This window comes from Porites lutea, chromosome 5 (genome assembly GCF_958299795.1).
Source record: "Porites lutea chromosome 5, jaPorLute2.1, whole genome shotgun sequence".
In the NCBI taxonomy this organism is placed as follows: Eukaryota; Metazoa; Cnidaria; class Anthozoa; order Scleractinia; family Poritidae; genus Porites; species Porites lutea.
The window spans coordinates 14,884,463-14,909,912 of record NC_133205.1 but is presented as its reverse complement, the minus strand read 5'-3'; the positions used below and the strand labels follow the sequence as shown (position 1 = coordinate 14,909,912).

Genomic DNA, 25,450 nt, shown 5'->3' with positions numbered 1-25,450 from the left:
TATGCAAAAGGGTAAATCAGAAACCCCTCTTGCAATGAAGCATGAAAAGCCCAAAATGCCTTGTTTTATGGTGATGTACGCAAATATTTCATTTTTAAGGCCGACTTTCAGCATGCTGTTGAAAAATATTATTCTGAGAGAGATGCCATTTCTATTCTTCGTTCATGTTAGTCACCAGAACCAGCAAAGTTAGTTGAAGGAATAAGCACCAATCTGAAGTCCGCATGGAATTATTTAGACCAGAATTGTGGCGATCCTAGTATTGTGTCTGATGTTGTTATATCCGATATCAAGCGATATAAAGCTGTACAAACAGGCAAAGACCACCGATTTTGTGATTTAGTTAATCTCCTGGCAATGAGATTGTCGAGTGCAGCTTTAACTTCGTCAAATGCATGCCGAGCTTCCAATGGCTGGCGACTAGAATGCTGAAGCATTCTTGCGGCGTTGAGGGATCAGGTGAACACGGACTTCGCTGCTCAACGCAACTCATTTATTCCTCACCAGCAACACTGCTTCAGTTTTCAAAGATCTTCAGATGATGGACCAATGAGAAATCCAACATTAACCATAAAGGACCAGAACCATTGAAAGCTCGGTAGATTCAAGATTGGAAAATGTTTAATCTGAAGCTTTAAAATTATGATGTAAACAGTTACAATCATGTTTCTAATTTTCAAAGGAAAATCAATAGCAAATGACTAAATGAAAACAAAATACGATCAAAATGTTTTACATTTCTTCACATCTGTCCAAGCTTTGTAAACTTTTCGGCATCCAAATACAGAACATCAGATAGAACATCAAAAGGCACATTACATCAAAATTACACCCATAAGCATCAAAATCATTTCTTAAAGGTTAACATGCAGTCTTTTGCAATCATATGAAATGTCGCATGTCAGTCAACGATGCAAAATTCAAACAGTAAATCTGATTTTTTTTTGCTTAAGACTATGATTACAAGGCTGAATTTCACACAGCACGTTACATTTTGTTACAGCAAAAACTTTAATGCAATAGTATGTGCGGAAATATACGTTTCTTGTTTACATCATAGTCCAGCTAATAATGCCTGTCCTTCTTCATTTCAACTTACTTCCATCCTCCAGATATTATTGGTCCGATACTTGGCAGGAAATTATGATCTATGTGCACTCCTGCGTGTTTTATCCCAGCGGCTTCCAAAACGTAACAATTTCTCAATAAAAGAAGTAAAAAAGCCAGAATTAATTTAAAATAACTTGTCAAAATTTTCATCCTCGGCGGTGTGGCAGCAGAACTGCCACACTGACTGACCTTGCAACGAGCCGTAAACATACAAACAACAACTCAGTTTACTCGAAGTATCCACAGAAATTCATTTACACGCACTCTTGATTCATACCACTGAGTTTCCTTACAAATAGCTGATTCAGAAGCGATGAGCGAAACCGTTATGTGATGACATGATGCGATAATGCGGTAATGAAAACTGTAAGAAAGCGATAAAAACCTAGCATTACAAACAAGCACGGCACGAATGCGAAAATACAATAAAAGCGAGAACATATCACTCTAAATGAACAGAAAAAACTCACATCTGTGTCCTTATGCCTTGCAACACCTTAGAGAGTCCTTAATCGGTACAAAGTAGAGTAATTTTTAGTGATACCATAAACGGTAAAGAAACCTTAATTTAACTGTTTTGCTAAAATCTTAGTGAAAACGTTTTTGCAAAAGTAAATACAACTAGCGTGGTCATCCGGGACCCGGCTCAGTCCAGGCCACCACAATACAATGAAACGGCGCACAAAAAAATGTCACAATTGTCACGCATGATTCTGCTGCAATGTCGAAATAGTAGTCACCATCACGTAGGAAGTGAAGCTGATACTTCAGATACAGACCTAGTTGGTTGGGTGGTTGATGCTGGCTGATTGGACAACATTGCTGTAGTTCCTTCACGTGCGGTGTGTAAATGTTGAGCCATCCTTTCCATTTCTCTTTCGCTTTTTCTGGTGATAGGAACTCCACCAGCTTTTTATTTGGGAATCTTTTAAGGGTTCCAAGCCTGTTGATTTGTTAGAGTGGAGAACGAGGAACACGACAAGAGTAGAAAACAACAACATGGGTTTTTTCGTGAACCGCCATTACGAGAGCACATGGTTCGAAGTGAGGTATCATGGGAACTAGAAACATACTTCATGTGCGCTACAATATACTATCAATCAACATCCCTTCTTTAGGAAAATAACAATGGAGTTTCTTAGCAACTAAATATGAAAGCCGAATCTTTCCCTGAAGATGTCCAGTTAAGTAACAATAACAAGGAACTCAAACAGTATCTTTAGTAAGCAAAGTTCCTAAATAAAGCAGTTCAATTAATCAAAACAGTCTCTACTTGTTGAGAACATAGTCCTTAAAACGAATAGGTAATCTGCTTTCACGTTTAGGCCTTTCTGGTGCGGGACTCTTAATGGGAGTAGTTGCCTCACTATGTGAATGACTTTCTTTGGCCTCAGCGCCAGTGGTTGGAGTTTGAGGAACTGTAGGCACGGCTGAAGTCAATACTTGGTCAGGAGTACGAGACAAAACGATGGGAGACACATCGCGAGGTGTTCGTACTACTTCGGTGGGTCTTAGATGCACACGGTTTCTTCTGTACTTGCCGCCATTGGCACCTTCCACTTGGTATGTATTAGGGCCTAAAATTCCAGTTACTTTGCCCCATTTCCAGTTCTGACCTTCTGTGTGTTGGTAGAATACTGACTGTCCAATTTCAATAACTGAGAGTTTGCGTGATTTCCGATCGTGATATGTTTTCACGCTGCGTTTTCGCGCATCACGTTTTCCTTTCACGAGAGTGTTCTTAGGTTTACTGCTTAAGCTTGGTAAGAAACTACGTGTTTTGCCGTTAAACATCATTTCCGCTGGACTCAACGCAGTGTCCTGACGAGGAGTGTTATGTTGTTCGAGTATGGCTTCATAGGGATCGCCACCATCCTTTTAAGTTTTGATTAGCAAGGATTTCATAATCTTCACGGCGGACTCTGCTTTGCCGTTAGCACATTGATGCATGGGTGATGATGTATGATGGGAAATACCCCAGCTTGTTATGAATGAGTTAAATTCTTTACTGGTAAATTGAGAACCTCCATCTGACACGATTACTCTTGGTATGCCGTACCGTGCAAAATGTTTCTTGAGAAGAGTTATGGTACGGGTGCTCGTTTGGCTTGTCAGTAGATCAATCTCTATGAAATTAGAGTAATAGTCCACTACAATCAAGTAGTGCTTTCCTGCGATTTCAAAGAAATCCAAACCAATCTTTTGCCAAGGTCCATCGCCTTCGGTGTGTTGTTTCAATGGTTCTCGAGTGTTTCGTGGCTTCATTTCTTGGCAAGTTTCACATAAATCCGCTAATTGTTTAATTTCATGGGCCATGCCAGGCCAGAAAACAATGCCTCTAGCTCGACGCTTCATGCTTTCACAGCCTAGATGTGCACTCTGGAGTCTTTTCTTGATAGATGCTCTCAGTTCAGATGGAATTACTATTGCTTCTCCTTTTACTAAGATGCCATCTACTATACTGAGAGAGTCACGCATGTCAAAATAGGGTAAGGCTTGAGAGGGAATATTGTGCTTGTCTTGAGGCCATCCATCCAAGACTAGCTTGATAACAGTTTGTAGGCTAGTGTCGCGCAAAGTTGCTTCTCTTATCTCATCCAACGCGTATCTGGGATTTCAGCAAAGGCATATATGTTCATGATTCGTGCACGGTCGTCCTGGTTACCTTCAACAGAGTCTAAGTGAGCTCTACTGAAGGTGTCCGCAATGTGTAGACTAGTGCCTTTCACAAATATGAAGTTGACGTCATACCGGTTATAACGCATTATGATGATGTCTTGAAGACGCTTTGGAGCCATACTTAGCGGCTCGCGTAGTATAGCAGCAAGAGGTTTGTGGTCATTCTGTACTGTTACTGCACGACCATAAGCGTACTGATCAAATCGTTCAAGACCATACAGGACAGCCAAGGCTTCTTTCTCTATCTGTGCCCGATTCCGTTCTGAAGGGGTCATTGCTGTAGATGCATACTCAATAGGACGCCCTTCTTGGAGTAGCACAGCACCAATTCCATGTTTGCTACTGTCTGCTTGAATTACTACTTCTTTCGAGGAGTCAAAGTAAGCTAAACAAGGAGGCTCAGACAGATTTTTCTTGAGTGTGTTGAAAGCATCTTCACATTCTTTCGACCATACAAATGGGGTGTCCTTTCTAGTTAGAGCACGGATTGGTTCAAGTGTTGCTGCAAGGTTGGGTAAGAACTTTGCCATGTACTGAGCCATGCCACAGAGGCGCTTCACACCTTCCACATCAGTGGGTGCTGGCATGTCTCGGATAGCTTGCACTTTAGCTTCATCAACTTTCACACCGTCTTTCGCAATTCTGTGTCCATGAAATATGATCTCATCCAGACCAGTTTCTTGCTTATCCTCATTCAGGACAATGTTCTTCTCAGCACACCTTTTCAATGTCACTGCTAGTTTTTGCTGGTTGTCACTCTGAGCTTCAGCATCTGAGTTGCCACAGCCTACAATGACTACATCATCCACTATATTGAATACACCATCGAGATCACTTAGCGCTTCATCAATCTTGCACTGGAAAATTTCACTTGAGACTTTGAGGCTAAAGGGTAGCCTCTTCCACATGTAGCGACCAAAAGGTGTAATCATTGTGGTGAGTTTGCTGGATGCTTCATCAAGTCGAACATGCCAATACGCTTCTTTTACATCTAGTTTGCTAAAGATCTTTGCATCTTTAAGCTTAGAAAGCACATCATCAAGCACAGGTAATCGGTAATGTTCACGCTTGAGTGCAGCATTTAGGGGTTGAGGATCAATACAAATGCGCAATTTACCATTGGGCTTATGTACAACTGCCATTTGACTGACCCATTCAGTTGGTTCGGTCACTGGAACCAGTACGCCTTTGTTTACGAGTCGATCTAGTTCTTCCTTTACTGCATCTTGAATGGCAATAGGAACTTTCCTACAAGGAAGTACTTTCGGAGGAACACTTTCATCAATTCTGAGGGTAGCTTCACCCAGATCACCAAGTTGTGGAGTTGATACTTGTGAGATAAAACATTCTTTATTTATGGTTATAAAACCAAGTTCCTGAATAGTGTTCAGACCTAACAGGTTTGTAAAACCATTTGGGACCACGATAAACTTTATTTCTGATTCAGAACTAGTGCGAGGATTTTTAACTTTCAGGTGCGTTTCTTCCAGAGGTTTCAGGTTAGTTTTATTCCACATGTTAAGGCGAACAGTTGTAGGAGACACTTGGTGTTGTCTTACATGCCTCTGACAGATGGTATTTACATCAGCTGCAGTGTCAAGTTGGAATTTGACATCAATATCATTTAAAATAAGTGTGGCAGTAACACTGTCTGTCCCATTGCTTACAGCCATGAGCCATTGATCATCAGGATCTTCCTCATTATCATTGGATTGGTTAAGTGCATGAATATTTTTGCATTTAGACTTGAAGTGGTTAAGACCTTTGCAGTTGTCACATGTCTTGCCCCAAGCAGGACATTTGTCTCTTTGTTTTTCATGTTTGTATCCACAAAACTTGCAGTTGAATTTTAACTTTTCTCTCCCTTTGTGTGAGGTTTTGTTCATTTGGGAACCTTTCTTACCACCGGGCGTTTTAGTTTCAGAGTTTTGAGTTATTTTGTTCACACTTGTAGAAGAACTTGGGAGGGTTGTACTTTCTCTGAATTCTTTCACTTGTCTGTTTGACTGTTCGAAAGCCCTACAAATTTTTACTGCCTTGTCGAGTGTCAAATTGTCTTCCCTGAGGAGTAATTCTTGAAGTTTTCCAGTCACAGTAAAAACTATTTTGTCTCTCAACATCCGATCTTTTTCCAGAAAATTGCACGCGGCTGATCTCGTTTTTAGCTCCATGAGAAATTTGTCGAACGGTTCCTGGTACGGAATGTTCCAGAATCGATGAGATTCGATGACTTCATTGTCACGCGGGTTGCAGTATCTTTCCAATGCTTCTAAAACTTTATCAGGTTTATCTTTATCGCTATCATCTGTCCAAATAAGAGTATCGTACACCTCGAGAACGTGAGGGCCTGCACAGTTTAAAATGATAGCAGTTTGTACTTTATAGTCCTTCTCTGAAGCTTCAGAAGCTGCTAAGTACACTTCAACTTCCCGTTTCCACCGTTTGAAGTTCTCGGACACATTTCCCGAATTCACATCTAGTTGGGAAGGAAGTCTAAACTGTCCGGTTTCTGTAGTCGTCATTTCATTAACTAAATCCCGAGGCTGCCACCATGTTGATTTGTTAGCATTACAAACAAGCACGGCACGAATGCGAAAATACAATAAAAGCAAGAACATATCACTCTAAATGAACAAAAAAAAACTCACATCTGTGTCCTTATGCCTTGCAACACCTTAGAGAGTCCTTAATCGGTACAAAGTAGAGTCCTTGATACCATAAACCGTAAAGAAACCTTAATTTAACTGTTTTGCTAAAATCTTAGTGAAAACGTTTTTGCAAAAAGTAAATACAACTAGCGTGGTCATCCGGGACCCGGCTCAGTCCAGGCCACCACAATACAATGAAACGGCGCACAAAAAATGTCACAATTGTCACGCATAATTCTGCTGTAATGTCGAAATAGTAGACACCATCACGTAGGAAGTGAAGCTGATACTTCAGATACAGACCTAGTTGGTTGGGTGGTTGATGCTGGCTGATTGGACAACATTGCTGTAGTTCCTTCACGTGCGGTGTGTAAATGTTGAGCCATCCTTTCCATTTCTCTTTCGCTTTTCTGGTGATAGGAACTCCACCAGCTTTTTATTTGGGAATCTTTTAAGGGTTCCAAGCCTGTTGATTTGTTAGAGTGGAGAACGAGGAACACGACAAGAGTAGAAAACAACAACATGGGTTTTTTCGTGAACCGCCATTACGAGAGCACATGGTTCGAAGTGAAGTATCATGGGAACTAGAAACATACTTCATGTGCGCTACAATATACTATCAATCAACAAGGCCCCTCTTCCTCATGGTAGCAGCACATTCAGTTGTATCAGCCTGAATGTCGTAGTTGGCTTGTCGATTGTAATACTCAATCATAATCTCTTTTTGCTGTTGGGTGAACACTGTGCGCTTTGCTCCCCCAATTTTCAAGGCATATCCACACTGTGGAATGAACTGCTGAATTTGAGGAGTGACAGGCTTGAAGCAGTGAGTTGCCGGCCGTTGGGTCGAGGTGGCAAGCTGAATGAAATTTACAATGTAGTTTGGGCACTCATTACGGTTGGCAGTACTGCAGGATGATAATGGAATGTCTTCATTTGTTGTTGCGCCAGTTGAACCGGTGACTGGACGAGTGCAAGGCTTGAAGTTGTTGTTTGGTCTTCTTCACTTCTTTTCCAATCCCGGACAATGAACGTGCAATCAAGCCTCCACATGACTCGAACTAAAAGCTGCCATAAAGAGAAATATCTTTGAGAGTGCCAAGCTTCTTTGGGGTCTTTCTTCTATCAATGGTCAGCTTCTGGCATGTCACATTCTTCATGGACTATAAAATGAAAATGTAAAGAAATAATTATTTTACCATGAAAATATGGATTCATCTTCCCTTAGTAATGAATAATTAGCTTAAACATGGTTATAAGGAAGAAGATTAAAGAAGATTATCAAAGACAACTCCAAAACAGTTTATCTACATGGAAGAAATTCGGTGAGTAGCTATTGTGTAGCATCAAGATTCAGCTAACCATTTCTCCTCAGACAAAGTAACTTTATGTATCCTGAGGTCACTTTAATAAAACTTTTACAGGTGTAACTTACAAGTGTAGCTATTGTTTTCAAACGCTAAAACAATAGCTACACTTGTAAATTACCCTTGTAAATGTTATATTGTATTAAACCCTGGATGTAGTTTACTAGTCATGGAGATTTAAAGATAGAAGTAAATGTTTCTAAACCTGTTCAGCAAAACAAAGAGAAAAATGGCAACTTTTGTGAGATCATGTAATAACTAAAAATGATAAAACTTTTCTTTGTAGTACGGGGGTGAATAAATAACCTGATAGTGACTGTAATTGTTTTCTTCTTTTGAATTAGCATTAGGTCTTGAAGCAATACAGTCATCTCTCTCTAAGAAGCTATTTGTAGAATTAAATATCAGGTTACAAGAATAAATGGTGAGGGCTCTCTAAGATAGACACCATCAGGACCTTCCCTGACTGTCCGTCATAGTTAGGTGTCCGTTAGGAGAGAGCTGACTGTAATAGATGGAGTGGATAATTATACAAAAGCTAAGCATACGCCAATCAACTCTCCAAGCTGATTTCCTGTCTCTAAGTTGTTTCCCACTCCTACCCACCGCACAATTTTGTAAGAGATATGGGTAAAGTGAGTGTCCAGCTGGGACTTCCCTTCTCCTGCTTCAAAATTGTTGTATTCAACAAGGGTCAAGTTGAGGACTTCGTTAACTTCAGCCTAGTACAAAATGAAACCAGTAGTATGATAATTGGGAACGTTATCTAAAAACAGAAAGAATACAATTTCAATACAGGGAAACAAAAAGTATTTACTTAAATGTAGCTTGTTTAAAACCATCTTGCAATTTCTTTTTACGTGGTTCTTCTTAGAGGCAAGTACATAATAATTATTGAAGGAGGCACACTTAATTTTTTTCATTCCAACAACAACCACAAACACTGACACAATTCAGCCAGACTCCACATCTACACTTTAGTTTAAGGTGAAAATATGCATCTACTTTTTACATTCATTCATTACTTTTACTCTCTCACAAAAAACTACCCTAGTTTGCCTAAACAATAAATACTTGCATAAAGAACCTAGTGGTTAAAGAACCTGGTGGCGTTGATTTGCCATTTTAGTGCCCCAAAATATACGAAAGAGTATAGCCAAGCAAGATAAAGCAGGTTCTCATATGTGGGTTACAGTAGTGTGCAGTGCAACTCTTTAGACACTGAGAAGTCTTTCTATACAAATGTTTATTCATTCCATTCACTTTTCCGTTTTAGTTTTTGATATTTTATTTCCTTTTTCTATTCTAAAACGTATGTTTAAGATGATATCACTTTCGTTAATCAGTTTTGTTGGGCCTTTCAAAATACAGTTGTGAATAAATGCTGTATCTTTTTTAACACAAAAACCCAAAACTTTTTCGGGGGACTGGCAATCAACAACTGAATCTTTACTAATCTAACCTGCAAATGACTACCCAAAAATACAAGAACCTACTTTGCCTGACTTAAAAAAATGTAGGTACGTACCGGAGGGTTTTTACTACTAACAAAGTGAATATACCATTGCAAAACCAATGATAATGCAATTTCTGCAAATGTGAATGTGTCGAAGACATGTACATCATTTAGTTTCATTGTTTCTATCTTTTTAAGACTGGTCGAGGTTTCAAACATGATGTAAACAATATATTTACAGTGTAATTGAATGAAATAATTGAAACCTGACCATAACAAACTAAACCACTCACCAGAAAATAAATGCACATGGTAAGCAGGTAGTTCCTGTTCCAGCTAGCGAAAGCATTGCGCTCTGGCTAAACCAGGCGTCTTGCTTTGTGTCTTTACTCCACAAATCAATTACCTCTGTTCTTTTTTCATCATCTCCAATTTGAGCCACCACCAAAAAACCATGGAGAGAAAGACCCCATTTACCATACCAGTCGCGCTGGATTTCACAACTACGGATGCCAAGTTTGAGTTTCATTTTATAGTCAACAATGACTCTGTAATATGACTTTGTAATATTCCGACTGGTTGTGCGTAGCAAATGGCTTAAACATCCTGCTTATGAACTGTTAGAAGACTGTCTCGTCTCTCTGTCAGTTTCCTTTGTTGGGCTGTCTAAATTGGACAGCAAGTCTTTCACAGAGCTGGCCACTTCATAAATTCCAACACCATCTGAGGAACTGTCATGAACTTTCATACAGGAGCCAAATGCATGGTCCATGCAGAGTTCTAAGCAAGCTGAGTGTCTCTCCGATTGGTTTGAAAACTTTGTCTTCATAAAAGACTGATGCTTCAAGACTTTTATTTTCATTTCAGCTACGGAGATTGCAGAAGACCTCTGAATACCTTAAAGAAAGGAAGTAAAGTTGTCGTAGTTGCTATGACCAAACTCATCGCGTCAATTACACAGGCCAGCAAGCATTGTGTTGTAGTGGAAATTGGGAGGCATGTGCGTATAATTATAGGTTCGTTTTACTCCATGTGGGATTCAAGTAAATATTGATTTACAAGTTCCTTAACACTGTCTTAATGCAGTAATGGATTGGAGTTTCTTGCCCATTCACAATAATGCTCATACACGAGGATGGCCTTGATTCATTGTCTCTCTCTAAAATTCGGAAAGTTCCCTCAGCACCTCAGGACTGACACACTGGTGAGAGAATTTAAACTTAGAAGGTGGCGTTCCAGCACGCCCAAATAAAATACAATGGACTTTGGCTGCTGTCACTGTGTTTGGAGAGCAACCAAACAGACCCTGCAGCTATCTGTAAGGGTAGTCCATTGCCACAATTGACAACAATGAACACCATTCATCTGCATAAGAGGTGAGACAACCTATTGATTTCGCAGCATCAGTTCAATGTCTGAACTGGTCTGAAGTAAACTCTCCTGTTATGCTTATTCGGGAATTCTTCACTGAATTTCCTATGAAGGGCTTTGCTTTCAGACCAGCAGCTCGCTTTCTTGTTTCTGCTGCTTTTTCCTTGTTCCCTGACTCGTTATAGGCTCTTATCAAAGCCTGTATTGTTGGGTTTGATGTGGCATCAGAAAGCTTAGGAGAAAGCCCAAAGGTGGTACTCCACGTCTTGCTTTTGACTGTCTCGTTAATGAAATCAGGCACATCCTTTTACAAACTTCAAGGCTGCATTGTTCATAGTGTCAAAAACTTCAGACCTGCATTCACGTTTTCCTCTCACAGAGCTCTTTGTAAGAGACAGATAAAGCCAAAGGACGTGTTCCCTTTCTGCACATACCTGTAGGCTGTTATGTCTTTACATGTATATAGTCAAAATTGGGAGCAGCTAAGGTCTGTAACATCCTCAGTGTCTATGGAAGTGGCCTCTAGGATACACGCACGTTTCTCAGAGTTCTCTCCAACAAAGGCACTAGCACCATTCGAGAGGGGTTGACTACATTCTAAATCTACGACTGGAAAGTCATCAACATTGGCCACTGTCTCATTGTCATATGGTGTCATGAAAGGTTCCTCTGGGAAAGAATAAAATAGAATAAGAATACGTTGCCATGATGTTGGGTAGGAGCAAACAATTTGCAGTTTGAAGGCATACAACTAAATATTTCTCTATTGTCTGGGATGCCTCGTCGTGTTTCTGCATTTATAAGTCAGCTTCATGACATGGAGTGAAGTTATTTATGAATGCAATGAAAAGTAAGCTTGAGTAAGCTAAAATAATTTAAAGAAATGGCTAAATCGCTGTAGATATCCAACCACCTGATTTCCCAAGAACAAGATCTCAACTGATCACTGGTCACTTCACCATGCTTCCACTCCACATGGCGAGGACAACAACACGAAGAGACGAAGGGCATTTGGAGGACTCCATGGGCCGTTTGTTGAAAAATATTTACACCTATTTACACTCATGATTTATTTACAATATATACAAGAACTATTATACAATTCTGCATCAGTTAGCTCAGACTTGTTAAAGAACAGGAGAAACACCAAAACTTGAGAGGAAAGAATGGTGGCCAGCGCTGTGTAATATGATATCCTCAAAGAAAATTCTAGTAACTTTTTTGCCGCACATACGAATGTCACGAACGTTGCTGAAACAATAGATCAGGACAAAGACCATCTTTATTTGTATTTATCCCCAGGGCTGTAATCGTCAATTTTCGGATAAAAGTCGCTAAAAAAGGGATTTTGATCAATCAGAACCTCGGATTTTCGTGTCATAAGCTATTATTTAGCGCTATCCACCTTACACACAGCGCTACTTAAATTCGTCTTTTACTCCCCTCTTATCAGAAAATCCAAACCGAGCAAACTCTTCTTCAGTTTGGAATAAAAAAGAACCAGGTCTTGAAGAGAAATGAGAAACCTGTTGATTTCACATGGCAAAAAGTTGACCCACCCTTTGATCTTGAAGTTAACAGACTCTGGAATGTTCTGGCAATACGGATCTTTGCCAAGGTCGAACTGTTGCATCCCATAACTGGCTGGTTTGTTCCTCAGGTCATCAAGGTAATGCTTCTTGACGTATAATGAGAATTGTGACGTGCTGTGATGCTCCATGGCTTCAAGATCATCTCACTTCATCAGACAATTGGCTCGCTCTTGAAATTGATACAATTTTTCAAAGGGCAGACCCTTTGGCTTTGCAAAGATGTCTCTCAAGATTTTGGGGTTTACCGCAACATTCTTCTTAGTATATAACACAACAGACTGTGGGCGTTCTGGAAAGCAGCATCTAGAGCATTGATAAGCGAAGCTTCATTGGTTCCATAGGCTTGTAAATACTGGCTAAGGCCTGGCACCTCACGAAGTAGAGAATGCACAAAGGAAAGATAGATGTGCTCTTCATTTGTCATACAGATCGTGACAGGCCCAAGAAAGCTAGGGCTGTCATCACTTTCCCTTACTTTCACAAAAATGTTCTAATAGTAGGTGAAAAAAGGACCCAGCTGGAATGCAATGTTCGCGCCTAATTAATTCTTACACCATTCCTGTTTGTTGATGACAGCAATGTTTGATGATTTCATTGATTTGCTTTTCATTTAACAGGACAGTAGTTGGCAAATCATTGATATTTATTTGAATCGTGTTTCTGCCAAGGTTCATCAGATCTGAGTCCCTTTAAAGGATAATTGGAGATCGAGCAGTGGAGACTAGTGAAGGCCAGGGATGTCTTCCACTGTTATTATTGCAGGGTTGTCACTATCTGCATCAGTTGAGAGGTAATTCTTGACTGCAGGCGAAAGCCCATGCGACCCTGAACCTCCATGGAGAATGGAGTAGCTTATTTTCTTCCCCATTGCTCTGTATGCCCCTGTAAGTCTTGGTGAATGATCATGTGTGGATATGCGATGATCGCTCTGCCCCTGTCAAAACAGAAGAGTCTTTCCTAGATGAGATAAGATACGGTAACTTTATTATATCACTTCAGGATATCTGTACGTGACCCGAAATGATCCCCGACCCCAAATGATCCCAAAGTTTTTCACATGCGACCTGAAATGATTCCCGAGGAATGATCGGAATGGAATGGGATGAAGTTTTATTCCCGAAGATGCTAGAATTACTAGAATAAAGTAAATTAAAAAATTTTGACTCCAATTGTTTGAAGTGTTGATGTATTGATAAATTTTGGACAATTTATTAAATAATTATAGCTCCTTTTTAACGAATTTTGTAAGAAACTTTAGAGTATAAATTAGAGGTTTAAATCGTGCAAATAGCATCTCGATAGGCCCAATTTAAACTTCAAATTTTACTTGTGCCGAGTCTGATACCTATTTGGTTCTACTTAAATAAGTAAATCCACCATTTTAGATGTCGAATCATGAGCGAGTTTTGATAGAGTTTGGAAAAAATTGAGAATTGTGGGTTATAATAGATTAAACATGATTTACAAATTCGACTCGGCACAAAAGACAACAGTTGAACTTCTGTCGAGATTTGACTGGCTCAGTCGAAGATGCGACAGAAGTCGAGTTGTCGAAATTAATTTTAGTTAAACATTGAACTTCCTACGCATTTGATACCTGAATTAAATTTGGCACGTGTGAAATGCGATGTTTAAACCGGGCCTTACTGTAACAAGTAACTAGTCTTTGCTTCCTGTTGGTACCCATTAACGTACATAGTATTCACATAACCGTTTATTTCTGTCAATTATGGAATTTCTGAACTGTAACAATATGTAATATGAAACTCTCCGCCTCTGTAAGAGAAAAAAGTGAACATAAACAACCGTGAAATTAATGATAAACAAGAACAACTGAATACAACAGCTAGGTGATAGAAAACCTTAACCTGGCGGTTAACATGCAGGAACTTTATAACCTGAACTGTATAAAATAATTCAGTAGAAAGAACAAAACTGTAATAACAATAACAATAAAAATATTGGTACTGGTTAGAGCTAAGTGTGTAGCTTTCAATATGTCATTGACTATAAATCTAGATGTATGTTGTATGCGGTAAATGCTTTTGCCAGTTGCTTTATATTATGAAAATTTACTCATTGTGTATTCGTGCTCGCGAATGTGAGGAATTCGAATTTTTTTGCCCTCGACGGGTTTACTTTACAAATTCTTGCCAACAAATCTGAGGGTGTGTAAACCAACCTTTTATACTTTTTATACACATCTGAGGTGAAACAGTACTTTTTATCATACAGACCTCGGACAGAATACGGCATTTCACAATTTTTCAATGTTCAGGACCATCAATCGTGGGCTTTTAGAGAAACCGTTCAAAAAATTTCCAAAATCACCCATACGGCCAGCCGGTTCTCATTTTTAGTGCGCGCTGTCAGTGTGGTTGAGTGTTTGAATGAACTTTAATGGAGATACGCTTCAACATAATAACGAATTTATTATCATTATTTTTTGTTATTTAATGGTTCCAGTTATAACGATGTGTAATCTTATAAGGCGTTTGATAGGCGCGACATTTCTAAGTACTCCTGCAAGCGATGTTCATGAACGATGAAAGAAAACACCATGGACAAGCGATTAAAATTGCAAGAGAGACTACTAACAATCAATAAAAGAAATACAATTTGGTAAAACACTTACAGAGACAACAATTTTCATTCACGAAGACAAGTATTAAAGTGTCTCTAAAAATCCTGAGCCGTTTAAACTTAAAGCTTAAGCTGAAGTTTATTTTGTTTTACTTTCAGCCGGCCTCCCGGTGTTTTTTTTTTCAAAGATGAACTCCTCGAAGCAAGAAAATCACTCAAAAGTTTTCTTTCTCCAGCCAAATTTATAACTAAATATTCTTCGGAACGTTTTTTTTCTATTTGCCGTGAGAAAATATATCTGAAGGCCTTTTAAAGTTCTGTAAGCTTATATCAAACCTGATACTAGATCAGATCATTGACTCAACTCTTAAACAAACGTGCAAAAACTTGCCGCATAAACTGTGCTCGACTTCATGAAATTAGATATAACAAAAACAAACATCAAATACAATAATTACTCAGGCTTACCATTCGAGATTCAGTTCCTGAAAGATATCAAGGAAGGCCATAGTTGCTTGAGACTTTTAAACCCTCTTACGCATTGAGCAAGGTGAAAGACGAAAACAATGCCATCCGAAATCGGATTACCCAGTTTTGACAAACGACGCATTTCTCAACCAAAAACCCAATGAACAAACCAGCCATGGATAACAGAAGACTCTTGATAGCAGCTGTATTTCATTTTGTACATCCAGTGGAAAAAGACAGTTAAAAACATCACAAGTTGACACAAAACTCTGTCAGCTTTAGCTGTCAAAGTAAACAATTTTCAAGATCCTGCATAAATTTTCCGCATGAACTCACCTGTCAAATTTTGACCAATCAGAGTACAAAAATTGGACGTAGAGCGTGACCAACGCGTGACCATGGTAAGAAAAGGTCTTCCCCGCCTTTATTTTTAAAAAAGTGGCTGAATTTTTGCGTCCGAGGTCAGTTTGAAATCAAAATCTTGACAGTGCGGGGCCATAGTGACATAAACACGACATATTTCATATGAATCATTGGAAAAAATAGACTTGAGCCTGCGATCATTTGAAACTGGTAATATGTCAGCGGATAACTTCAAAAAAGTACTCGACCTCGATGGGTCGACACTTGAGCCTGCGCTATGGTCAGGTGATACTGGTCAGCGGATATCCTGTTTTGACAGCTGTCAATTGATCACAACATTGATGTGCAATTAGTTTTCTATTGGGCTCCCAAACTAGCAAGAAAGTGTGAGAGTAAACATTGGTTTCTCTGTGGTGCGGACGGACGGTCGTACGGTCACGTAATTACCAAATTTTCTCGGATGGGTAGATTACCACATTTCCTTAGCTATGGGGCTCTGTCCACGCGCGTGCTTCGCACGCGGGCGGAGCCCCGCTAAAAATTTCCAAAACCTGTGTAACCTGTGAAACTTAATCCAGAACTTAACACAAATCTAAAGATATCAAAAATATATATTCCATTGGGACCAGTTATGTTTTTGCCTAGGAAATGTATGTTCAAAGATGTCTCCTTTTTTCTTACACTTGTTCAATCAGGAACTATGCCATAGTTCCCTGGAAATATCTCTAGAAGTAGATGGACGTCAAAAAATCTGTTTATACTGTTTGAAAGTACTTATATTGGTGCAGTTTCTGTTATAAAAATTTCCGCGGGCAGTCATATTGTGTTAACAGGAGAACGAGTCAGTAATGCTGAAAATTCGAGTTTTCACGAAATGCTATTTTGGGTGACATGGACAGGAGGACTGGTTACGAGTTTTTGTAATATCCAGCTACGGCAATAAAGACACTATAAAATAACAGAACCTGCTAAGTTTAATATTTTCCGGGGGTATATCTGATTTATGACTAGTTTTGGTCATTTTTTATTCGCAACGAGCCATGCAAGTATGATGTTGCATTACTGATGAAAGAGTCTTTTTTCACACTTTTCAGGAACTTTCTCACAGTACTCTCTCTTTGCTTACAAATGCCCTTTCATTTAATTTGTAGGTAAATACCCCACAATTTTTTTTCAAATTACATACCATCAGATAATACACAGTTTTTGTTTTGGAGAGGGGTTAGAAATAACTGATGACTTAAATTAAATGCTGCAAAAAAATCTTGATCCACGAGAAAAGCATGACAAATTTGGTTCCAGAGTAGGACCTTTTCGTCCTATGTTATAACCTAGCACCAACCCCCCCTCCCCCCCTCAGTCCGTAAGGCGAGGGAGTCACATTTGATAAATAAGGCCATGACTCTTGAACCTAATGGCCTAAACTGCCGTGATGAATTATTCTAACCTATATCCTTATTACTTTTTCTTTTCTTTTTTATTGTTGTACGTCATTTCCGCTGCCCCCCCTTTTAAACAATTTTTTTGCAATATCCTCCATCTATATAATATTGTAATTCCCATCATAAATTCAGTAACGTCTGAAAACCTGAAGAAGGCTGGTATGGCTCGCCCAAATATTATAAAAACAGTACACGTTGTTAATCAACTTTGCAGTAGTCTTTGGACTTCTCTTTTTTTGTTTTCAGTAATATTTTAGCTGATTAGATCTCTTTTCTAGAGATCCAACGTTAACAACGAGCGTTATCTTCATCCACGGTTTTTGCAGTAATTATAGTTACCAGAATTACTGTTCACAGGAGCACCTTTTCAAAAATTCAATAATAGCAACAGAATAGACATTCTTCTTTTGAGCTTTAACTGTAATGGATCCGTATCCGTATGTCATGTAGGATGTGGTGCGTCCGTCATCTGGGCATGGAAACAGTGGTAGAGCCCTCCTTGAATAGGCTATCTGTATGGGATGTCGCCGGCTTTGGCTTTCACTGACACAAACTCTCCTTTCCCTGGCCTTTCAGCTATCCATTCAAACTGGTTATCGAGTCGTATTCCTGACAGAAAAGACCAAAATAATCAAGTTTTTATTAATAAGGGTGTAATTTATGATACAGTGGCATGGGGTTATAGCTTTATTGCTAAGATTACCATATATCCCCTTTGAGACCAAATGGGTAAAGTGTGTGTGCTATGAAACCAGTATAATATAGCGGACTGAGATCCATTTTACCATGAACGCAAGTAATTTTCCTTTACCACCTCTTGGTTGAACATACCTGAAAATGACGTCCAGGATCGGAAATTCCCTCCACCAATATCGTACACCTTGGTTAATGTATTGTGTATTGCTTCACGTGCGTCTTGATTTGCGCTGCTTTCCTATCGCATGGACCTTTACTACCTTGTGGATCACTGAAATCAATCTGGTAGAGATCCATGTTGGTTCTCTTACGCAATATTTTGCTGGCTAGAATGGTATTTGTGCAGTGATAGCGCCCTGCGTTGTCTTGGCGGAAGACAACTCTGGTTAACTTGGAGTGTTCCTGCTTCAAGGTCTTCAGTACATGCTCCATCACAGTTACTACAATGTGGCTGTCCTGTAGACCCGATTCAACTATTTGCACAGGCGTCTGCGCGACCAGCTCCCCTCGCTGTTTGCTCTGACAAACTGTCAAGTGCCAAGAGATACTTCTCTTACCAAAGAAATCAGCCTGCATTTCCCTGTACTGGGTGGGTAAGAACTTCATGGTGAAATCCTGTGTGATCAGCACTGAGTCGTTCTGAAGACTATCGATGATATCTGTCCCGGCTGTATCCTGGTGAACCATGCGCAGCTGGTGAGCCTTCCAGGAACGGACTCCGTCACTTTCAGTTCTTGCATTAAATAGGAGGTCATCCTGAAGGTCCTGCGGGAGGTTGGTTGACTGGATAAAGGACAAAACTGAGTCTAAAGACTAAAAGAGATATAAGATATAATTAGATAGGATTATTTTGCCCTAGGCCGGGTTTACTCAATACTGGCTACATACAGTCTTCAAGGTCTCACAGCTGTCACGACATTGATTATGTTGATGATCACAGTGGTGGCAATAGCTCTCCTTTTCAGCATCACTGAGTGCAAATACTCTGCAGTGGTCAGGAATAGTATTAGCCAATGAGCAGTGGATCTGTGAACGAGTCAATCATGCGGTTACACCTTCACACAATGAAAATGCATGGGCAGACTCCATATAGGCACTAATCATTTACCTTGTAATCACTTTTGGTGTACTGTTTTAGGTATCTAAAGTCGTTTTTGAGTTCTGCAATTACAGACTCAATGGCCCCATACTTCACCAGCATGTCAAGGAGCAATAATAGATCATCAAATCCGCGCCCACCTTCTGCTGTGCAGCTGTCTAGCCCCTGTAAACTCTTACGAACTGACGCCACGCATACTTAGTCTAAATGGTATTTACTTTAGAATGTTTATTATTTGTCACACGAATCAGGGCTTGACTTACAAATACAAACGCTTTTAACTCTACTGTTCATAAGAACATTTTTGTTAGTTAAGCCATTTTTACAAAACAATGGGTTTTTGTGCTTGTTCATAACGTGGCTAGTTATGGATAACCACTCGCTAGTCGATGCAGCACACCACAGCGTGGCTAATGACGTTTTCTTGCACTTTTGGATCACAGGACAGTCTTTCTTTTTCACAATAGCTTTGATCTTTTTCCTGTATCTGCAAAGGATGTTAGACACCGTCAATGAACGATTATTTTATCAAAACTTGTTGTTTTAACCTGGCCTGAAAGCAAGGAAGTTCATTAAACATGAAATAGGAAAGATCATCATGTGGGGTCAGGAGGCGCAACTGTAAGGCAACTTTGCACCCATACGCAAAGTAACAAAAGTCAGTGGGTTTTTTTGTTGTTCACAAAAGAGTGGCAAAATAGTAGTGAGATTGTCAAAGCTGTTTTGGCACTTTGCCCTCTTCGTGGTACGGTTTGAAGAAGTAAAAGAAAGCCTTAGTTTGGTTCACGAGAGTTGCCGTTCTGGGCAGCATGTTTTTGAAAGTTTGCCATTCACGAATATATTGTGAAGAGTGTGGTGAACTCATTTGTGAACACAGAAACATAGACAAACACAACAGTTCAACAAGCAGCCATGTGTAACTCATCCGTGAAAGTCCTTTACAAAATCCCCTGTGAACTAGGGAGGGGAAAATTCCCCAAACGCAAAAACCTCCTCTAAGTGTTCCAGTTGCTACTGTTTTCCCATACACAATGACATCATCTAAATAAATCTAGCAACCTAAGTCCTGACAAGATCAGTTCCATTAATCACTCAAAAGTTCTAGGTGGTGACGTAAGCCTTCAGGGCATGATGGTCGGGGCACGATGGTCCTGTCATGCAATCCTGAGGTAGTCACGAAGGCAGCCTTGCCACTGCTAGCTAGATTGATGGGGATTCGCCAGTACCCTGAAGATAAATCCCACGTGCTGAACCATTTTGCTGTAGAAAACACGCTAATAGAATCGTCAGTGCACAGCAGCAGATCAGCCCCTAGACAGATGCCATGTTCACTTGCCTGTAATCAGTGCAGAATCTTTGGGTACCATCTTTTTTTGTCATTAGTACTATGGGAGAAGATTACGTACTGCTTGATTCCTAACAATGCCTCGCTGCAACAAGTCTTGAACTTGCCTCTTGATTTGTACACACACTGCCCGTGAGGTATGGCAGGGATGCGGTTTCATAGTTCTTGGGTTTCCGGTATAAATGTAGTGTTTTGTCAAGTTTGTCCTACCCAGATATTGCTTGGATAGGGAGAATACATCTTTGTCCCTGACTTTCCTCTTTGGTCAACTGTTCTGAGCTTCACTGCCAAAGTTCTTTGAGAGGATCTGGCAACATTTCTCCCCTCTTGTCTCGACCCTCGAGTATTTTGCGAACTGCACTCTTAGGGATGTCTGAAGTCTACTCTGGAACCGTAACTCTGCTACACTGGTCGCTGGTTTGGCCACAGCTACAACTGTTACCATCATCACTGTTTCCAAACGATGCATTGGTGAAAGGATCACAAGCTGAGGGACAGAGGAGGTGACAAAGGAGACAGCCTCTGGCTCGTACTTTGCTGTAAGATAGATCCACAAAACGTTTTTCTCAGACATTTGCTGAATCTCCCTTCTTCTAAAACCAAAACTGGTTTCCTGGATTTCCTTTATGGCAGCAAAATTTTTCTTTTTGCTTTGAACCTCGCGTAGGACTCGTCTTTTTAGCTGGTAAAGGACAGTACTCTGCCAATTCACCAAAAAACAAACAAACAAAATGTCAAGAAGCATTTTTTCAATAATTTTAAAATCAAAAAGTCAAATACTAATAATATATTCCGAAGTACATTTTGTGTTGCTGGAGTCGTAAAATGTACGAAATGATCTGGATTATTCCCTCTCAAAATGACAGGGAGATTGTAAAATGCTCCAACTTAACATTGCCTAAGACATTATCTTGTCTGACTCATCACCATCAAGTTCAGCGTACATGGCGGATTGTTGTGTCTGAGCAAATTATATGTACTGCACGGTTTTCCAGATCAATTGAAGTAGATATTGGCAGGGATGTCCCTGAGAGCCGGCTACCTCCTGCCTTTTTCACTTGCTGATAACGAGCTTGCCACTAGCTCAAATTAATCTGGAAAACAAAGACGTGGAAATTTTGAAGGTGCAGTTGAGTAAAATGGCGGATAAAATAGACTGACTGATGTCATAGCTTGCTCGGCTGTTCCTTGGCTACATCCCTGGATTGGAATAGAAGTGGTCGGTCTTTTCCTTTCCATTTGAGGGGGGTCTAGGAAGGTTTCATTCGGATAATTTTGAATTTGGGGTCCAGAAAAGTGAATTTTGAGTGAGTTGATGTCTCAATTGGTTTTGTTATCCACAAAATGGGTATAAATGTGAAGCTTGATCTTTGATACCCGTTCAGCTGGAGCTTAAATATATTCCTGACAACTAAACAGATCAAGATGGGGATAGCAATGTGAAAATTAGAGACCTTTAGATTCGAGGACGAGGACGACTACGAGTACGAGATTTGACTTAAAGTTAAATCGCGTCTTTTCAAAATATAGACTTCCCGGAAAGCTTCATTTTACCATTTTTTCACTAAAAAAGTTAGCATTGTTATCTTTCGCGAAGAAGGTTACGTGCTCTGCGGATCGCAAAATGATAAAACTTCTAGCATTTGATATCTTGTTTTCGCCACCACGACATTTGCGCGAAAACTTGTCGTAGAATGACGACGGCTACCACATTTTCCCGCCAAAATGACGCTGGCTCACGCGCGTGCACTACTTAGTATTGAGAAAATCTCGTACTCGTAGTCATACTCGTCTTATAATCTAAAGCTCTCTATTGTTGAGTGTCCTGTTTGTTTTGAACAATTTGAACGCCGTATTAGAGAGACAAAAGGCTCCCCATCAAACTTGGCTCTTGTGGGGCACTTTGATGGCTGGCAGCCATTTGGTTCAAGCTACAGGGGGTCTGGATCCTTTGAAGTTTCTGTTGCTAACATGAAAAAGGCTGAAAGAAATCACGTGGAGGAAGTTTACGTGGTTGGTTTTGTGCCTTGTTCCCAAGTTCCTAATCTACCAAATGGATTGGACCCTTTCTTGCAGCCTCTAATGAATGATCTGTGTGAGGGATTTATTGAAGGTTACAAAGTGAACTACCCTAAAGGAATCACAATTCCAGGTTTTGAACCATCTAATGAGGAGAGAGTTCGATTGCTTTTACTGATGTGGACAGCTGATCATCCTGGTCAATGCCAAACAGGGAAGTTTCTTAACCAGGGTAAATGTGCATGTCGCAGATGTAAACTGGTCGGTCAACATCTGCAGAATAGCTCAAATACACACTATTACTATGGACAGAATCGCTAGCATTTTAGACACCCTTGGGGAGAGAGGGTCATTGAATCAGAACTTGAAAATATTTTTGATATTGAGAATGAAACAAGACCAAGTGTTCGGAAAAGAATGTCATCAGAAAAAGGCTTTACCGGACTGTCCCTTTTTCACAAGTATCTTTACTCCCTTTATGGATTTGACATTTTGAATCATTTTGTTTTTGATGTCTATCACACAATTCCGCTGAATGTGGTCAAGAATCAGTTGTCTAGAGCTTTGCAGTTGGAGATGCTTGACAAAGCAGAGCTTGATAAACAAATTGGTAACTTTCCATGGACCGGTGAATTTAAAGATGGTAGACTTCCAAAACAACTGGGTAAAGATTGCAAAGGTATTGGATATTGGAAAGCTGGAAGTTTCCAGAAATTTTCATTTCCAATGGCAGAATGCATTATGGAAAGCCAACTTACTGATGCTAAGGAATATGAAAATTGTCTCCCTTATAGCAAGATTGACAGAGCTGCACTTTCATGATGGAAGGAATGGATGGACTCCTGACATGATTAAATGGCACCAGAAATTGGCATGGCGGTTAAATAGATTAGTGGAAGAAGTACAAGGGTTGGCATTGTGTACCATCTCGATGCACAACTTACTTCATATTCATGAAGACATCATAAATTTCTCAGCCTCGGATAATGTTTGGTGTGCAGTGTATGAAAGAGCTGTTGAGGAGTATGTAAAGAAGTCTCACAATGGAAAAAACATCGAAGCTACATTTGCCCATGTAGAGTCAATAAGAGAGTACTCAAAATCAGTGGAGGAAAAAGAACAAACTAGCCTAGGAAAGCATGATGTTTTACTGGTTAGTTTGAAACTCTTGACAAATTCACATAGCCCATAAATTTTTGTGAATAAAATAACATTATAAACCTCTGAATTTCCCCTTCCCTTGTTCTATATTATCATTTTTATTATTATTATTATTATTATTATTATTATTATTATTATTATTATTATTATTATTATTATTATTATTATTATTATTATTATTATTATTATAGTGCAGATATAATTTGCTGTTCAAGAGTGTAACAAGTTCTTGATATCCAATGTGTCTTTTTCGTGTTTCTTCATGTAGGGGATAGCTTGCTCAAGGGAAACAGCCAAGGCACTGTGTGAAATAGAGCCTCCTCCAAGGGATGCTTTTCTCATCGGTTCAGTATCAAACATTAAGCCTCTTACTATGGGTGACCAAGACAAGATAGCTGAACTGTTGTGTGTACCTAGTTGGACAGTTCCAGAGGCCACATTTGTTTCAAAGAGATGTTTTAAACCAGACATTGGTTTTAATGGCACTTTTTTCACTTTTGGTGACAATGTCATAGTGTCCTCAAATGGACAAGAACATATAGTCCAGCTGCAAGGATTTTTTTCTGTCAACACTGATGGTAACTTGAACAGTTTATTAGGTCATGGATTTTTTTATCCATTGCATCTTACAGAGACTGGTGTAGCCGACACCCATTATTGGAGTGGCTTTGTTAAGGTTGAGAGCCAGCCAAATTCAAGGTCCGTAGTGTTTAAAGTTGCCAAAATTTCTCGAAAAGTTATTCTGTACCCATACAATGACAATTTACTCACAGTGGTAGATTACATGCGTCATCATGAAAATTGTCCTTCTGAATTAATCGTACCTGTTTATCCCGAAAGAGGGGACATGATTCTTGTTCCGGGTGAGTGCAGTGGAGACATTTGGCATGGTCATGTACAAAGTGTAGATTTTGTCAACAGAACGGTAGATGTCTTCTTTTTCATTCCAAGTGGGAGACTTACTCATTACAATACACATGTGAGGGAATCACATGACAGGTCAGCAAGGAATGTTGTGGCTTGGGATTCAATTTTTGGAACTGCCGAAGGACACTGGAGTAGTACTTCAACATGGGTGAAGGCAACTTAAAAAAATATTGAATATTGTAATTAAGGCAAAATCCCGCCAGAGTCGTAATGGTGAAATCGAAAATGGATACATCTTGCCCCCTACCCACCTGGTAGGGCCTGTACTCAAGCATCTCCAAGACTATCACGCCGTTGCCACGCTCGTGGCTCCTGAGATTAGACCACTCCCGTATTGGTGGCCATTCGTCCAACGGACGTCTATGGAGGCGTCCCAGATTGCCCTGAAAGGAGATGACACCGCACTCTTATGGCCCTCGAAGGGCACTCACAGGAAACTTTTTGGAATTCCCAAACTGGGAAAGTGTTGGGAATTTTTACCATTATTGGGAAATGTTTGGGACAACATTTTCCTCCGATGAGAAATGATTGGTAAAAGTTTGGGTTTATTTTTCCCAATGCTGGGTTCACTTTGGGAAATAAAAAAAAAATTTTTTTATAATACTAATGTTGGGAATCCAATGTGTTTTCTCCCCAGAATATGGGAAAATGATGGGACTATTTTTTCACAAGTTGGGAAATATTTCAACATGTTATTCCCAATTTTGGGAAATGCAAGGGACAAGAAATCCCCTCCCTGGGAAAGGGTTGGTTAAAGTAAGGGTTACGTTTTCCCGATGCCGTGTTTAGTGTGGGAAAGTATGCAATATAGATTCCAAGATCCCAACATTGGGAAACCAATGGGTTTATTTCCCAAAATATGGGAAAATAATGGGGCTATTTTTCCACAAGTTGGGAATATTGCAACATGTTATTCCCAATTTTGGAAAATGAAAGGGACAAGAAATCCCCACCTTCGAAAAGGATTTGATTAAATCTAGATTTGTTATTCTCATGACTATTGGGTGGGAAAGAATACAATAATCTTGTGATAGCATTACAATGTAAGGGTTAGCCCAATAATTATATTCTTTTATGGGAAATATTGAATAAATTCCAATCCAAAAACAGAAAAGGATTAAGAA

At 39.7% G+C, this 25,450-nt stretch overlaps 1 protein-coding gene and 1 pseudogene across 1 annotated transcript; one reads left to right on the top strand and one right to left on the bottom strand.

Moving 5' to 3' along the window:
• Window positions 1-3,698: 3,698 nt before the first annotated feature.
• LOC140937953 (uncharacterized) lies at window positions 3,699-6,311 on the bottom strand. Its single transcript, XM_073387511.1, has one exon. It carries the CDS (start codon window positions 6,309-6,311, stop codon window positions 3,699-3,701), a length of 2,613 nt encoding a protein of 870 aa, XP_073243612.1.
• A 15,252-nt stretch (window positions 6,312-21,563) lies between these two features.
• Window positions 21,564-24,510, top strand: LOC140937952 (uncharacterized; annotated as a pseudogene).
• Window positions 24,511-25,450: the final 940 nt, after the last annotated feature.